The sequence below is a fragment of the Fringilla coelebs genome, assembly GCF_963513975.1.
Source record: "Fringilla coelebs genome assembly, chromosome: 9".
NCBI lineage: Eukaryota > Metazoa > Chordata > Aves > Passeriformes > Fringillidae > Fringilla > Fringilla coelebs.
In genome coordinates, this window is record NC_140067.1 from 23,697,225 (window position 1) to 23,714,982 (window position 17,758).

Consider the following 17,758-nt stretch of genomic DNA (forward strand, 5'->3'; position numbering starts at 1 on the left):
TTGGAATTCTAGCAGAAGACATCCCTGCCCATGGCAGGGGGGTTGGAATAAGAGGAGCTTTAAGGTCCCTTCCAACCCAAACCATTCTGTGATTTGAGTAAATAATTTAATCTGTATTTTATCTTTTTATACTGCCACTTTCTACAGTTTTTGTCCAGCAGAAAATGAATCAATCCAACTTCATTTTTCATTTCTCATTAGTTTCACAGTTTCGTAGCCAATGATATTGGGTCTGACTGCCAAGGTAATGGGAAGGTTTAAATAAATAAGTCTCACTGCAGTATAAAAATAATGCAGCCATTTCACCATAGATCTGAGGGGAAGGTTGTTAGGTACAGTATCAAAAACTAAGCTAAAAGTCTGCAAAAAAATTAATGCACTGATTTTTTTAAGTACTGCCTTAGGTAACTGCAGTAAAATAATAAATCAGAATATGTCAGATTAAAAAAGGAACTTACACAGCAGTATTTTAAAATACCTGAACATGTTTCAAAAGCTTAACTGATACAAACTAGGAAGGCCAGTAAAGCTGCCAATTTTACATGATAAAACTAAAAAAAAAGGTAACAAAAATACAGCTTGGTGCAGTCTAATGGAAATGGAAACAGGAACTCGGAGGCTGCACTCTCCCATGGTGGAGACTTCCCAGCCTCTCTGGACAACCTGATCCAATGCTGTTTGACTGTACTCATGGTGAGATAGTGTCTTATCATACCTAACCTGATTTTCCCTTGTATAAACTGCTGCCTACTGCTGCTCCTCCTTCCACCGTGTGCCTCCAGGAAGGGTCTGGCTCCATCTTCTCTGCACCCTTCCCTGAGCTGTGGAGTTTAAATAGGAAAAATTATATAGGTAAAGGAGAAAGCACTGAAACAAAAACAACTTCAGTCTTCACCACTTGCTAGAAAACTCAGAAAACGGCACTTTGAAGTCTAGTACTGCCCCTTCCACTCTTCACTTCCCACTCTTCAGTTCCTTCCAATGGCATTTTTGAAATGCTCACAGCAAATCTTGCCCCCACAGGGGACTGACCCCTTTTCCTTCTTACTATTCACAGCTCCAGCAAGGAAAACACTGGTGCTGCTCAGCTGTCATGTGCCAGGATAGGCATCTCTGGACACCTGTCTCGCAAGGCAGCAGCATTTCCTGCATGCTCCAGCCCCTGTGCAGGTTCTACACCCAGCATTTCCCTGCCCACAGCATCCATGGCATGCCACATACATGCACTACCTCTTCCCAGTGATGCTTTGCTGCTGTTCCACGTTTCTACCCATGCCCCTGTGTGGTTCCAGGGCCACCAGCACCAGCCAGGGCTGAAAGCAGATAAGCTTCTCTCCTGATTTCAGCTCTCTTCCTCCTCCCTAGAAGAAGTAGAGCCACTGCCAAGCCTGTGGGACATGTTAGAGGTGAATTTGTTCTTAGCACTTGCTAATTCCTCAGAAAGGTAATTACTCCCTGGCACAGAAAAACCAGCAAGATCTTATCTTTGAACCCATTATTTCTTCCCAGCGGTGACAGCAGAACACGTGCCTTTACAGAAGTTATTAACAAACCCCCAGCCACTTCTAGACACCACTAAATAGCAATGGCTCATTTCCTAAAACTTTAAATTAGACGCTAAATACATCAGTGGCTGGTTTTGTGGCTTCCTCCCCAGCTCCTGGCTGTGCCAGGTCACAGTCTGATTTTCTGCTTTCTCCCCTTTTATTTCTAGCTTTGCCAGAATGTCCTTGTTTTATAACAAAACTGTTAAGGACCATGAAGAACACCTTCAGAAGGCCCCACCATCCAACTTTACTCAGCAAGTTTCAAATCCTTTCAAGGCTGCAACTCCCCAGCAGCACAAGTTCTTAAGTCTTACTCCTATCCATGTTTTTGTCACCAAAGACCTTTCAGAATTCCCACCTAAAAAAGGTTCCTCCTATTTCAGAGAGACATCATTTCACAAGCTGTAATACTTTGGTTTACAACTAGATTAAAATATAAATTAAATAAGAATAATGCTAAATGAGTTTATATTGAAACACATTATATTTGTTTCTATATATGTATATACAGGTATGTGTGTGTGCACTCCCTAATGACAGCTAGAGGAAGCAAAAGTCATTCTCCAGAAGCTTCTACTCTTCCAACTAGCATGGTCAACTTATCCATTGCAACAATTCCCTGTGCATAAAAGCTAATGAAGCACTGGAAGGTGGTGCTGGTGACCAGCTGGATCACACAGACATTCAGGAACAGAAAGACAATAAATTATAAGAAGCAGTAGTAACTTGTTCACAGTTGGGATGAGGATAATGTTATGGGAAACCTGATTTGTCTACAGTTCCAGGAATAAAAAGCCAAAGCTCACTGAAAGTTACAGATACATTGCAGTTAATTCTAAAAGCAAAGATCAGATATGACACAAATAAATGGCAGAAAGCATGTGGAATTTCTCCCAGCAGCCTAAACTCTTGTACCATCAGATTCAGCAGGAAGCTTTTCAATACCTCCATCAAAACCAGAATTCATCCTGGGGATGCTCTGATCACTGCCTCCATCTCAGCAATGCACATTTTCCCACATAGGAAGATTCCTTGAAACCAACTCAATCCTACATCCAAAAGAAATGCTCCCAGTCCTTTCTTGATTCCATCAGCCCAAACACCACATTCAATCTCTCCTAATTCTCAGCCTCTGTGTTTTTCTATGTTTGCCAAGCCAAAGCCTTCCAGCAGATGGAAATATTTTAGAGATGGTAGGACTCTTCAGATAATTTTATAACCCACTTGAGTGGGTTTCAGGTTAGGAATAACCTACATTTCTAGTAAGATTAACTGCAGCAAAACTTTGGTCTGCTGCATTTTACTGGTTATAAAACAAAAGAAAAAAAGCCCAAACAAAACAAAACAAAACAAAACACAAACAAACAAAACCAACAAAAAAACCCCAACAACAACAAAACAAAAAAACAAACACCCCCCCCCCAAAAAACCTCCACAGCAAGTGTACTTCAAATCTACTCTATTCCAAAATGTTCTGGTAGATTTTAGTTTCAAGAAGCAGCCAGTATTGTTTGCATAGTTCTAAATTCTATTTGGTTACAAATATATGTATATACACATATACATACACAGGTACATATGTATTTTATACTAAAATATCATTTGAATGACAGTGATTAAAATAAGGATTCTGAGCTCCTCTTTAGGCCCTTTAACTGCAGATATCAAAACTCTGGGCATGGCTGTCACCTTGTGACAGGAGCAATGCTTACCACAATTATTTTGCTATGGCAGTGGATCCCAAGCTTTCCAACTGCAGTCCTGGCCACAGACTCAGCTCTTAGGGAAAACTCAGAGCCCAGACCCTGGCAAAAAGTCTCCTTGAATTATAGCTTCTTGACTTATGGAAGAGTATGGGTTGGAAGGGACCTTTAGAGGCCATCTAGTCCAACCATCTTGCCATGAGCAGGGACTTTTCCCATCTCCAAAATATTTCCAGCAGAGCTTGAACAGCATTTGATGTCACTAATCTGCAGAAACATTTGGATGCTGACATGGCTAAATTGGCAGGCATGTCATGGATCAAAGAGGAGAGTTTGGTAAAGTTTAAATAATTTTAAGGGCTGTTTTTTGTTGGTTTTCAAGATGCACGATCCTATGTACCTCCCAGGCCACCTTCCACCCAAATCAGTTTAATCAGCTGCACCTTTGCAGCTGTCTTCCTATTTATATGTTGGATTCTGCAGGAGAGATGAAGTCAGCAGCAAATAAAAGCTACAACTCTGCTCCTGCAAAGGCCTTGTTAGGGCTCATCCTTGGGATCCTTGTTAGGAATCACCCAAAAGTGGCAAGAACTCTACTCCAAAACCAAACTGCTTGGAATCACTTCCTGAAATGGGCATCCCACAGTTAAGTGACATTCCTATTGCAGAGGTGTGGGATGGAAACGCAGCCACGGAGCTGTCACAAGATGAGAGCAGGACAAGCAGGGAGAGTTGTCCTGTGCATGTATTTCAACCTTGAGCTCACAGAGGGCTGAAATCCTGGCTCTGTGCCCTGTGTGCTGAGCCAGCCCCATGATGCTTTTCAGCTTGTTCCCAGTGCTATTCCAGCTCTGGAGAGCTGTCAGATGGGAACGGGGTCAGTCGCTGCTGACCTCTCTGTGTTTAAAACAGCAGCAGAGACACAACATGCTTTCTGCTCTTCCCAGCACCCAAACTAAAGTTAAATAATACAGGTCACAGCTTAAGAATGTTGTAGAGAATATGTAGGAAAGTCCAAGGACTGAACCTGATGGTGGATAATGCTGAGAGGACGAGGAGGGACTGCCCATTTGCACTGGCTGCTCTAGCTCTCACCAGGCTATCCCTGCATCTTACTAAGCTAGCTCTAAGCCTGTCCTCAGTCTCCTGCAACAAATTCACATTCCACAAAGCCTCTCATTCATCCCTCTCCAGCTGCTGGAAATACAAAGCACAATTTGTTCTCACATCCTCTCACTGCATTTTGGCCTTCTCCTTTTCCCAGCATCGCATCAGTCATCCTCCTGAGACAAAGAGGTTTAGCTTTTCTCCAAAGCAGCAACACAGTATTAACACAATTCTTGCTATTTTCACAGCTATTCACAGGTAACCTGGCAGCAGCAGGGAACAGCCGTGGCAACCATCATGTCACTTGGCTGACACTTGGCACCAGGGCTTGCTGCAGGCTGAAGGAGATAACCACAACTCTTCACATTTGGGAGGTGAGTTCTTTGACAGCAAAGAACTAAGAAATATGTGCACCTCCAAGAAAGCAAACTGTAAAAACAGAGTGTGTTCTCCCTGTTGCCTGAGGCAAGAAAACAAATGGGTTAGTAAGCCCTAACTCTAAAGCAGACAAAAATGTTACGTACAGAGGTATTAAAACACAAGAGTTCTCTTCACATCCTCCTTAAATCACAGTTGAAATCACAGTTTTGGCAGAACAAGATGCAGCTAGATGTGGGAATGCAAAGCTGTGCCTCAACCCATCACAGAAGCATTCACACTTGGAAAGTTGGCATCTGATTCTCCACAGCTTTGGTGCAACCGTAAAGAGCCACACCAACGCAGAGGCAACAGGACACAGTATCATTCTGTTAGGGAAAGCACCTCTAAAGTAGCTACACCACTGCCAGAAAATTCACATGAGGTTTCTCCATACCGTACAGCACCTCCAACCCCTTTTTTCTCGAACCTTGGTCTCATCTGCACTCAGGAAGTCGACCCTTGAAAGAAATGTTCAATAACGATTCCTTCAGAACTGGTTCCACTGTCTAGTGCGGATGGGCCTGAACTGGTTTCAGCACTGTTCAAGAAATATTAGACATCATGATTCCCACACATACATACACATTCATTAAATGTACAGAAATAATATCAAAATGATTCCCACTACCATACCTTATACTGACTCTAGCTACAAGCTATAAACTTCACCTCAGCGAGGCCTGGGCAAGAATATTGGCTCTTTTGCATGCAATCAGAAATGATCATTTATACAGTGGCAACCTCTGCACAAAAAAAACCAAAACAAAACAAAACAAAACAAAACAAAAAAAAAAAAACAAAAAGAAAAGCAAACATAAAGGAGGAAAAATAAAAACCTTTCACAAGCTTTGTTTTCAGCCTAGTAAGGTATGAAGGACTAATTTCATGGTTTTCACCAGGCCACTTGAAGTAGTGAATCAGCAAACAGGATGCGCTGTTGACATCCTGTAGTGTTTGGATGCTTTTCCTTTCACAGTATTGATACAGTAAAATAAAAACCTGCTCAAGAAACTCACAGCTATGCCATGGGAACAAAGGCATTCATCATTTTATGTCAGCCTTTCTTCACTACGGTTGCCATCTGTCTCAGAGAAATGTTGCTTGTGTAGCAGTTACTGCACCTTCACCCTTCTCTTCACAGCAAGCTTAGCAGGGAAACTTTCCCACTATATTTTTATATAATATATGTATATAAATAATTTTATGTTTTTATAGTTTGGTAGTATTCTTTAAAATTTCTATTTTAAAACACTTAAAAATCTTTTAAGCAACTAAAAGTAACTTTTTATGCTCTCTAGTGTGAACAGGATAGGATTTCAAAGTTTTTAACTTTCTTTTTTATTTTTGGTAACTTCAAAAGCTATGACTAAAGCAGCACATCTCCACTCCTCCCTGCACCTTGATTGCAACAAAACCTACCTTGGCCACCCTCTCACCTCATCCTCTGCCACTGCTCTCTGGCAGCCTCACTGTTTTGGTACTGTGATGTTTGACCTTTGCCAGGAAACCTGACGGAGCTGGTTGTTTGGGTGGCCAAATCACTCCCTGTGTGATGGATGCCCTTGACAGGAGAGGAGGAAGAAGGCACAGAAGGAAAACGGAGGTGAAATATCAGTTTTCCTGTTTGAAATGGTCAATGAAATGGTACTTTGCAGGTACCCAGCTCAGAACACCTGCAAAGGTTCCTCTTGTAGGATCACATCCCTGTTACACGTGATACTGGCACCGAGCCCTTTCCCACACACAAAAACACATTAGAGCCACATCTCTTTTTGAGAGAGAGATGGGAGGAACAGTGAGACCCCTTACACATAAAAAAAATCAATAAATCAAGGCAAGAATACATCACCCTTCTCCAAATTATTCCCTCCAAAGGGGCAGGAAAATGATCCCAAGTACCAATTTGCAGATGGGGAAAGCAAGGGCTGGAGATGTTTCCATGTGCCCAAAACTGCAGTCAGCCAGCAGGCCAAGCTGTATTGTCACTTGGTCAGTCTCCTGCCTGCTAAGCCCCAGCTCTAACCTCTCATCCAGCTTTCTCGCTGAAGCAAGATGAAGTGTATTTCCTTTCCAATGTCTCCTTGTTCCTCCCATCACCTTAAGGTTCAGAACTTCACCCTTCCTCATCATGTACACATTATACATCCTCAAGAGAAATCCTTCACCAAACCTGATATGCGCAACCTGTCATCCATTCCCCCCTTCATCATGAACAACTTGGCATCAGAACTAGAGAAAACTCTTAAAATATTGCATATTTTTTTTAAAAAAGATGTCAGGATTTGCACTTATCTGCCTGTCCCATGCTTTTCTGGTTATGAACCATGTAAGCTCGTGCAAACACCTACAATACACACACAGGCATGTCTCTCCAGGTTTGCTAAACTTGCTCTAAACATCAGAGCTACTCAGAATACAAAAATGTTAAGTCCATGCAAGGGGACAGAGTTGTGATTGCTCTAGGAACCGTTCACTTTTAAGTCTCCTGAACTGTTATAAGGAAATAGAGTAGGGTTCTCTTTTCTTTTTGTGTTTCATTGATAAAAAAGTTATCAAACTAGTTTTGTAGAAACAGGTTTAAAAGCAACCACCTGCGATTGCTCGGCTGTGACAACAGCATTGCAGTATTCCCATATCCCGTATTGCTGTTCTAAAAGATCAAGTGTGTGTCGAGGGGGGAGCAGGGGTGAAAGAGGACTTTGGTAGTCAGCCTCTAACTCTGCAATTCAGCAGCTCCACAAAATCTCTTCCTAATCCTTGGGACCACCTGAAGCATGGCAGCACTCCAGCCAGGATCTCAGAGTGCTCTGAGCTCTCCAGATCAGCACCAGCAGAGGACAACCTCCTCTGGAAGACTCCTCCAGCCCTTCTCCCAATGCATCAGAGTCTCATGCAAACCTCACAGCTGCTAAATTCCACTCTCAGTAGCTGAAGTACTTCCTTCACATTTTGCTGACCTCTGGAATACCACTTTGTAGCTGTGCCCACTTTAACAAGGGGCACCAGGGCTGCATGCCTGGAACGGGCAAGCCCAAAGCCTAAATAACAGTTTAAATAAAAACGTAAAGAGACACATCAAAAATAAGACAGGGATAAATACACTCGGGCAAGGCAGGTTCCACCAGGACAGTATTTTTGTTTTGTTTGCTGTGGCAACTACCTGGGGAAGGGAGAAAGGCAACAGCCCCTTGCCCCTGCTCTCCCCTCGAGCGGGAGCATGGATATGGCTCTGTGGCTGAACCCGGCACCGCCGGCAGGACGCCCTGCTGGGCCACAGCGCTGTCCAGAAATACAAATGACTGCTTGTCCCAGATCACTACAGAACAGTAAAAAAATTTAAAATCCTGTCGATCCCTGAATAAGAAGTTGATTGACACAGTTGTTCTGTTTTTCTCCAAGAGGAGGAGGAATAAGGGAGAAAAACATTTAACACTCTATGGGTGTGTGTGTGGGTGTGTGAGAGGAAGAGAGAAAGAGAGAGATTTTTCTATTTTGGCAACATCTTGGGAGCTTCTTTCTGTTCAGTGGTGGCATTGCACTAATTACAGTACCAGCCTGCCGGGTCGGTGCTGACTCTTTAGAGCCAGGAATGGGAAGACGGTCCTTTCTCCTGGGACTCCACGGCCGCACTTCAATCCGGCCCGGTTGTGGACACAGATCCCTGGGCCGTCTCCCCCACCGCCACAGCCTCTTCCTGCGGAGGAGATTCCTCCTCTGCCTGCCCCCGGGACGTGACGGTGGTCTCGGGGGAGATGCTGTGGGGCCCCTCCAGGGGCAGACAGCCGGGGTGGTTCTTGCGAAAGTGCTGGTTGAGGATGGCCTGGAAAGGGAAGCTTTTGCCGCACACGTGGCAGTGGAAGGGCTTGTTGCCCGTGTGCTTGCGGATGTGATACTCCAGCTGATCCTTGCGGGTGTACTTCTTCCCGCACATGCGGCACACAAACGGGGTGATGCCCATGTGGAGCCGCATGTGCCGGTCCAGGCTGCCCTTCTGGTTGAAGGATTTGGCGCAGTAAATGCACGTGAGCCGTGGGTTGTACCGGAACCAGCGCTCCGAAACCTCCTGCTCCCGCAGATACTCCACGTAACCGCTCACTCCGAGCATGGCTGATTCCTCCCCCTGCCAAGGAAATGGCATAGATTTAAATAACAAGCAGCTTAAAACAAGTTGCAGAGAAGATCAGGCCCAGGTCCAGCCAGTAAAGCATGTGCCAAACCTCAAAATCAGCAGCACTAATGTCTGCAACCTCAAGCACACATTTAAGTGCTTAACTGGGGCCTCGGGCTGAAGACAAATGAGCAATCAATTAGAAACCACTGCTCCAAAGGCCCCTTCTGCCAAGCCATTCCTGGATCTGGTGAAGAAAAGACAGCCCTCAACACAAGGGCACTTGGCCACCAATTCAGTTGAGGACCACATGTCAATACGTGTTACTTTTTAAAAAATTTGTGCCAGTTTAATTAAACACTTGAGTGTATCACCTTCTGTTTTCCTTACTAAAAGTAAAAAAAAAAAAGAAGATTGATGAGCTTGCAGTAAAACAAAGGAGGAGCAAACCACAAATCACATCTGAAAGTCTTCAGGTGTCATTTTACACAGGTATTTATTCAGATGTCACTTAGAGTTCATTTTACAAAGAGTCAGATTTGCCTGCCTGGCTGTGTAATCCATCCCAGCCCCGCGGCATCACAGGCAAGAATGTGCCTGACCCAGCTTGCACAGCAAAGACTCCTCTGTATTTTCTGAAGTCACAAAAACAGCCAAGAGCAACCTGAACCACAAGCCTGGTCTCAGGACAGACACTTCTGGCCATCATATTCAGATTGAGCAGAAAAACCTGGACTCCAGAATGCTTCTGTGCTGGAGATGCACTATTTACTCCCCCCGTGCTGCTTCCCAGTGGTGCCACATGTGGAGAAGCAACCAGGAGGAGGGCATCTCCTCTGCAAGCCAGGGCTCTACAGCATGAGCAGCAGTGTACTGTGCCAGGTGCTGCTGAATCCAGCTGTACAGGCAAAGGGAAGCTGTTGAGGACTAAAGGAGATAGACGAAGCTCTGGTTCTTCCTTTCCACTCTACCATTGCCATTGGGCAGGCATCAGGGGCAGGCTATTTTAGTATGGATATTACAATGCCAGGAGAGTGGAAGGTGATGATACTTCCCCATGGTGTGTAAAGACTAAGGTTTCATGTTTGAGGCTGTCTCACAATGGAGAAATAAGAGCACTTTTTCTGTAGGCAGAGCCAAAATTGCTTAATATGTCACATTTACCCTAGAGGGTTGGTTTGACCTGAAATTTTTGCAATGTCTTCTGAGGACACAAAGCAAAGCTTTGCAAAACAGGAACAAAAAGGTATCTGTCATTTTATGGAAGTGTCTAACAAAGTCAGCAGACAGCAATCACAATTTTACCCCCCTTGCTTCACTTGGTCTTACTCAAGAGCAAAGGAGCCGAGTATCTCCTTACCCACCTCCAGCCAAGTCCTTAGCTTACACACTGACACATTCCCTACCTCTCAGGCTCACAAGAGTCTTTCTGCACTGTGTTGGCTGACATGCTTGCACTACAGTGGAACTGTGACACTAACAGGATGCAACTAAATTAGACCAAAATGATAAGGCACAGGCATTACTGCCATGTCCCATTTTGCTGCACTCTACAGCCCGCTGCCCTCCCATTTCTGTGGATCTCTCCCTCCTACCCCAAAACTGTGCTCAAGAAAGCAGAGAATTCAGAGCTCCTTTATGTTGCAAAGTCTGATGTGGAGAAGAGATAGAGACCTCTCTAAAACTCCACAGCTCTTTGACACTCCACCCCAAAATGTTTATTGGTGTAGTGCCTGGAGGGCTTTTGGGAATGGTCTTGGTACCGGCATAGAAAGATTCAGCTGTTGTCACCCGTCTTCCACAGAAGCCAAGCCACACCTCCTCCCTCTGCTCAGGCATTTGCTGCCAGTGTTTGAGGGCAGATCCAGCTCTGCAGGCAAATGGGGTTTCTCCTCAGGAGTTGGTGGCCTGCCCAGAATAAGGGTGGATATTTATGCCCTCAAACAACAAGAGAAACTCCTTGTGTTTTCCAAGTATCTGGCCAAAATCCCAAACAACAGCCAGAATCCATTTTAAATCCTACTTGTCCAGCACATGTTCTCCTGTAAGCAGGTAGATCCTTTGCCAAAGTAAAAGGTCCTTGTATCACACACATTATTCCTTGCAAATATAAAATATGATAACTTCATCACCACTAAGTCCCCTTCACCTTCAAGCCAACATTTACTTGCAAACATCTTGATCTGCCTACCTGGGAACTGGGCTGCTTAGGCTCATCCATCCGCCCAGGAGACTCGCTTTTCGATCTGTACCGCTCAGTCACAGCAACCATGCTGCCAGAAGGGCTAAATCTGTGGGGTGGGGGAGAGTGGAAATGGGATTTTTAATGGGCATCAGGTCACTACAGTGTTTAGAGCAACAGGTGAGCAACAGAGGCACCTGTATAGCATCTCTTCATCCTCATCAGCTAACACACTGGAAGTGGAACAATGCAAATATAAAGGAAAAACCAAATCATACTGGTCTGTGGTTTCTAAACATCTGAAAAATAAAACTGAGCCATTTGGCTTCCAGTTCAGCAACAGAGAGCCGTTGCTATCATAAATAAACCAATATGGGCCTGATGACCCAGGAACTGTACAGCAGGACAGAAATCATTTCTCAGAGGACACCTCTCCTCCAGCACCCTCCTCCTCCATTCCCAGTGTGAAACATAAGGGATGTGATGGGCTAGAGGTGGGAAACAGTGCATACAGACTGCAGTGCAAAAAGAGATGCTAGAGACTAGCTGATCCAAGGAAAAGGGCTATGGAAGTAGGAAAGCATCGCTCTCCAAAGGCCAACTCAAGATTGTTCCCACTGATTGATTTACTAAGTGACAAGTGACAGAATATCCACTGCTTCCAGGCAGCTGTTTCCCCATAGGACTGAGCTATAAGAGAGGCAGATGTGAAGGGAAACCCTAGAATTACAACCCCCCCCCAAATAAAACAGACCTGCCCTTTATCAAATCCATTCTCTGGCCTAAGCCTAGGGGAAAGCAAATGCTGGAGTGGAGGGGAAGCAGATGGATGGAGAATCCAAACACAGCAGATTTCACCACTCATTTTCAACAAAGGCTTTTGGCTCTCTCATATAAATCAAAACAACAGTGGAGGCCACTGGGTTCCCCATTTCAACTGCCTCAGAAGATGTAAACCCAGGACCCACTGCTGTCATGGATCATTGGGAAGACCTTGACCCACAGCTGGTGTCTGGCTTGTTTCTCAGCCAGAACCATCCACAGACCTCTGGGCCAGAAGGCACCAGTGCAATGGAGACATGTAACACATATTGTATATGACCTTATTAATCCGAGTGCTGAGTCTGGTATCTACTGAGGCTGAACTGAACATCTTCTTTAAAAAGGAATCACTTCAGCTGAAACACTGAGAGGTAGAGATCCCAACCTCTAAGAGCTAATAAGTAATTTCCCAAGCTAGCCTGTACCTGGAGATCCTGGTCTGATCGCTACCCAGCCAAAATACTATTACCCAAACCGGACACACTTCCTAACACCAGGTAAAAACCTGTTCGCTCTTATGCTTAATATGGCCAAAGGAAATAGAAAGAGGAAATGTTCCAAAGTGACCGACCCAGCCAGGTCAGAATCTTGCATAACCTCCTGTTACAGCCAAGGTGAATAATTAAGTTTAAGAACACCCACCTGTCGATCTCACTGCTGGTCGGCCTGACCACTTTGGCTCCAGAGGAGCCTAAGGCAAAAGCCTCCTGGCCCAGCGATCCGTGGCCCGTGGTGTCGATCACCATGGCCGTGACCTCCTCAGCGCTGCTGCCATCTTCTCCCGAGGGCTGGTGCTCTGCCCCCAGCCACTCCTCCAGGTTTTCCGTCTTAATGCGCACTCCTCCCAGCACCCGCACTTCCTCGTCGTTCTGCGCCCCGCGCTCTCCCATTCCCGTCTCCACGTACCACTGTCCCGCCCTGTTAATGCGCAGGATGGGCTCCCTGCCTTCCACATCGGAACTCTGCTCGATTATTTGGGGGCTGGTGGACTCCTCGGGTGGGCTCAGCTCCCGAATGTCCAGCACTGTGCTAACCTGGCCCAGGCGGCTCCCCTTGGGGGTGTTGTGACGGGGACTCAGGGGACGGTTTAGAGTTGGCGTCGCCCGGTGAGACTCGGGCGGTCTCTCCTGATGCTTCGTCCTGGTCTGGCTCAATTCCGCTTCCACCTCGGCCACATTAATTTTGAAATGAATCCCCTCGAGTATCTGCGTGCATTTGTCTATGATGTGCTGCATCTGCAAGAAGCTGGCAGCTGTCAGGTAGCTGATGATGTCAGCCAGCTGCAGACATATCCTGCCGGTGTAGCAGAAGGACAGGAGCTGCTCGAACACAGAAGGGTTCTTGATGACGGAGATGGACACGGTGCTCATCTCGTTCAGGGACATGTGGTCACGGAAGTAGGGGGAGCTGGCAGCCAGCACCACCTTGTGCGCACGGAAAGCCTGGCCCTGCACGTTGACCACGATGTCACACAGCCGGCCCTGCATGCGCAGCTGGTTCAGGTGGCTCAGGACAGAGTTACTGAAGTTAGGAATCTCCAGCTGAATGTTCCCACTCTTCTCCATGGCTGTCCCAGCTGCAGGTGCACGACTCTACTGAAAAAGGGGGAAAAGATCCCATCATTAGCAGAGACAATCATTTGAAATTAGAACTTTTTTCACCTGCTTCCACACAGTTTGAAACACTGGAGTTTTTAGAGACCTTCCTCACCCACTGAACTGCCACACAACTGGCAGCAGCTCTGTTATGAACGAGTGTGTTTGAGATTGCTTAAAAAAGCATCCCAAAAGCTCTCTGATCTCTCCATGCTATGCATTCCCCTGCACAAGAGTTCTGCTAAACCAGTCCCCAACCGGCCCCCATTCCCTGTGGCTTTAGCCTGCAAAACACTTTGTTCTGCCAGCCTCAATAAAAGCACATCTGCATGTGAAAAGAACATTAAAAATGGCACAGGTATTAAAAATAGGCACCTGATTGCATAATGGATTAAAATTCTCACCACTTGTACCTTCTAAGCATCTTGAAAAGAGAAAGTAATAGGGAAAGCTCCTTTGTAAAACAGGAACTGGGAAGGAGACACCGGGACCTAAATCCTCCTGAGACTTTTGAAAAGTCATCCTAAGTGCCTTGTTAACCTGAGATATCCATCATATGTGGCAATTCTGACACATGCCAGAAAATATATAACAGGAGAGTGAAAAACAAAGCTGTGGCCCAGGAGAGCTCAGAAGACCTCACTCAGGATCACTTTTGCAGGGTCCCAAGAGACTTCACGATGGTGATCACTAAGTCCCCATCCTGGCCACATCCTAGGTCAGTAACTCCCAGACTCTTTCCCAAGTAGAGCAATAATGGGATTGCTCCACTTGGGCTACAATTCACAATGGTGCTGCTCTGCTTGGGCTGCAGTCCAGGTAAACGGTTCACCCAGGCTGCACATGGCTCATCCCTTGTTTCCCACCTGGGCTGGGATGTTCCTTGTTGTTCCCATCTCTACAAGAGCTGGTAGGCTCAGGGAGCAGCTCACTGCCCAGCTGGTGCAGGCAGGGGACCCGTCACCACTCAGCTGAGTCCACCAAGTCTTATCAGGAGATCTCAGAGCAGGGCCAGGGAGGGGGACTGGGGGATGCACCACCACATCATCACATTTCATTCTGGCAAAGTTGGAAAAGGAGCCCAGACCATATATGGTAAAAAGTTGGAATGAATGAAAGTGAGACGTAAACTCATCCAAAAAAAAAACCCACCCCAAAAAAAGGAAGTAAATAAGCTTATTAAAGTCCACTCATGGCATAAACAGCTTCCAAGCCAGATAGCATCTGAAGTGTGGATTGAGCAGAGTCCTGCAGATGTCAAAACCATTTCAAGCAGGCTGGGAATACCCAAGGCTCACAGTGCCCACTCTGAGGAATCTCTGAATCGAAGGGATTGGCACGTTAAGAGCATGTCTGCCTTTGGAGGACTTTTTATTTGGAATCGATGAACATTGCAGCATAGCACATGTCCATATGCCCAAGCAGGCTCTGTGCAAACTTGGCAAACCCAGTACTAAACATGAAGCTGCAGGAGCAGGACAGCCTGTCAATCTTGTGGAGCTGTGCCAAGGGATTTCTGAGTGCCAGGATGGCTGCATGACCCTGGGGAAGTCAGACCAGAGTGCACAAAGCTTCACAAGGTGCAGCTGAACACTGCCAGGTCTTAGGGCTTCTTCTCTCCTTCCCCTATCACAGAATCACAGAATGGTTTGGGTTGGAAGGGACCTTAAAGCTCATCCCATTTCACGCCCTGCCATGGGCAGGGACACCTTCCACTAGCCCAGCTTGTTCCAAGCCCTGTCCAGCCTGGCCTTGGACACTGCCAGGGATCCAGGGGCAGCCACAGCTTCTCTGGGCACCCTGTGCCAGGGCCTGCCCACCCTCACAGGGAACAATTCCTTCCCAATATCCAATCTAAACCTACTCTCTGTCAGTGGGAAGCCATTCCTCCTCATCCTGTTACTCCATCCCTTGTCCCGAGTCTCTGTCTTTCCTGTCAGCTCCTTCAGGCACTGGAGGCCACAATTAGGTCACCCTGGAGCTTCTCATCTCCAGGATGAACCACCCCAACTCTCTCAGCCTTCCCTCACAGCAGAGCTTCTGCATCTCTCTGATCATCTTGGTGTCTCCTCTGGACTCACTCCAACAGCTCCATGTCCTTCCCCATCTTTTGGAGAAAGCAACAAATCCCACAAAAATCAGGAAACCACAGTGCACAGCTCTGTGTCACAGCATTACTGTCACACAGCATTGGGAGCAGAACATCAACTGCACAGAACAAGGGGAAATAGAAAACCCAACATCTTACCTGCAGTGCTGTGAGTTACATGCAGTGGGAAGGAAATGGGGGTGCTGCCTTCTTTTGTTTCTTCTGATGTAGTAAGAAGAAAACTCGTTGCCCCCTTCCCCTTTAGGAGGTAAAAAGAAAGAAAAAAATGAAGCGCAGAGGAATTGGGTTCTCCCAAGAGCAGTTGTGAACATCAAATTTGTCATTCTTGGTTCTGCTGGAGGAACTAGCAGCAGGATTAGTTCACCATCTTCCCCAAACAGCTGTTCCTAAAGCAATAAGCCTCAGAGTACTCTCTCAAGGAAGGCAAGGGTGAAACACCCCTGCCAAGGCCACGAGCACCCAGGGAGGCAAGAGGGAGGCAGAGGCTGAGCTTGGGATATACAGAAAGAGAAGGGAAAAAAAAATCATCAGACCTTAACTGCTGAGCATGGCTGGGTATGGCTGTGGTCAGAAGGCAGCTGCTCCCCAGAGAGCCCAACAAATTATCTGTGAGCTCCTGCTCCAGAGGCAGGGAAAATCCATCTACCCTTTATAGAACCTGCTCAGCCCAGTGCCAAGGAACCTGCATGTTATGATCCACTCAGAGGCTGGGGAGAGGGAATCTGTCTTTTGGTTCAAACTACTCTGTCAGAGGCTGATTTCTGCCCCTCTGAGTAAGGGAATCTCTCAGAGCTCCTGCACCTCAGCCCCAGGGCAATGACATCCTGATTTCTGTCTGCTCTGGGAAGTCCATCACCTCCAGCCACCTTTAGGTGCAGGCTGAGCTGAGTCAGCACAGGGCACACACTGAGACACTGCTGTTTGTAATGCCATTTGAAGTGCCAGCTGAGACTCAGACTTAGCTCAGCAAATGCCCTCCAGCCTCTGAGGCAGCTCCCAAGAGTGGGTGGAATTCCTGATCCATCAGGTAAGAAGCAGAGACAGACCACCCAGCAGATGATGTCACCCTGGAAGCTGCACTGAAAACTCTCAGCTTTTGGGTTCAGATTTACTGTGACTGGGCAGCTTCACAGAATCACTGAATATCCTGAGCTGGAAGGGACCTACAACGACCACTGAGCTAACTCCTGGCTCTCGACAGACACCCCAGAAATCCCACCCTGTGCCTGGGAGCGTTGCCCAAACCCTCCCGGAGCTCTGGCAGCCTTGGGGCTGTGCCCATTCCCCGGGGAGCCTGGGCAGTGCCCAGCACCCTCTGGGGAAGAACCTTTCCCTGAGATCCAGACTAAACCTCCCCTGACAAAACTCCAGCCGTTCCATGGGTCCTGCCCCTGATCCCAGAGAGACATACTTAGAACCCCAGAATGGTTTGGGTTGGAAGAGACATTAAAGCTCATCCACTTTCACCCTCTGCCATCGGCAGGGACACCTTCCACTATCCCAGCTTGCTCCAAGCCCCGTCCAACCCGGCCTTGGACACTGTCAGGGCTCCAGGGACAGCCACAGCTTGCCTGCCCACCCTCGCCGGTACCAATTCCTTCCCAACAAACCCCTTTGGCTGCGTGCACATTCCAACGGGACTCCAACAACTCTAAGCCCAAGCATAACTCTAAACTGGGACAAGCGGCGGTGGCTCCTGGCCCGTCCGCACCCCTCCCGCAGGACCCGGCTCTCAGAGCCCGCTGTCTCCGGCCGCGGCGCTCCCGGACCCTCCCCAGGCGGGGCCCGAGGCTCCTTCTCACCCGTGACAGCCGCGCCGCGGCCGCGCACCGGGGCTGCGCGGGCGGGCGGGACCAGCCTCCCCCAGCCCCCGCCCCTCCCGGCCTCGGTCCCGCGGGGTGGCGGCCGCGCCCCCGCCGCTCCGGGGCCCCGGGCGGCTCCGCCCGCCCCTCCCGGCCCAGCCTCACCTGCCGGGGGTGGGAAGGGCCCGCAGCGCCGGCCCGGAACCGAAACGCGCCAGCGCGGGCCGCGCCCCGGAAGGAAACGCCGTGCGGACCGTACGGCCCCGCCCCGCCCCTGCCCGTGGGCCGCGCCCCGGTGGGTGTGGCCGCGGCTGCACCACGTGACCTGTGCTATATAAAGCACGGGCTCGAGCTCGCCTGCC

The 17,758-nt window shown here is 47.7% G+C and overlaps 1 protein-coding gene across 1 annotated transcript; it reads right to left on the bottom strand.

Moving 5' to 3' along the window:
- Nucleotides 1–7,748: 7,748 nt before the first annotated feature.
- On the bottom strand, nt 7,749–15,834 carry ZBTB37 (zinc finger and BTB domain containing 37). Its single transcript, XM_084211228.1, has 4 exons — nt 15,733–15,834; nt 12,532–13,484; nt 11,077–11,176; nt 7,749–8,897 (listed from the first exon to the last, which is right to left on the bottom strand). The coding sequence occupies exons 2-4, from the start codon at nt 13,452–13,454 to the stop codon at nt 8,409–8,411; spliced, it is 1,512 nt and encodes a 503-aa protein (XP_084067354.1). The 5' UTR covers nt 13,455–13,484; nt 15,733–15,834; the 3' UTR covers nt 7,749–8,408.
- Between the last annotated feature and the right edge of the window lie 1,924 nt (nt 15,835–17,758).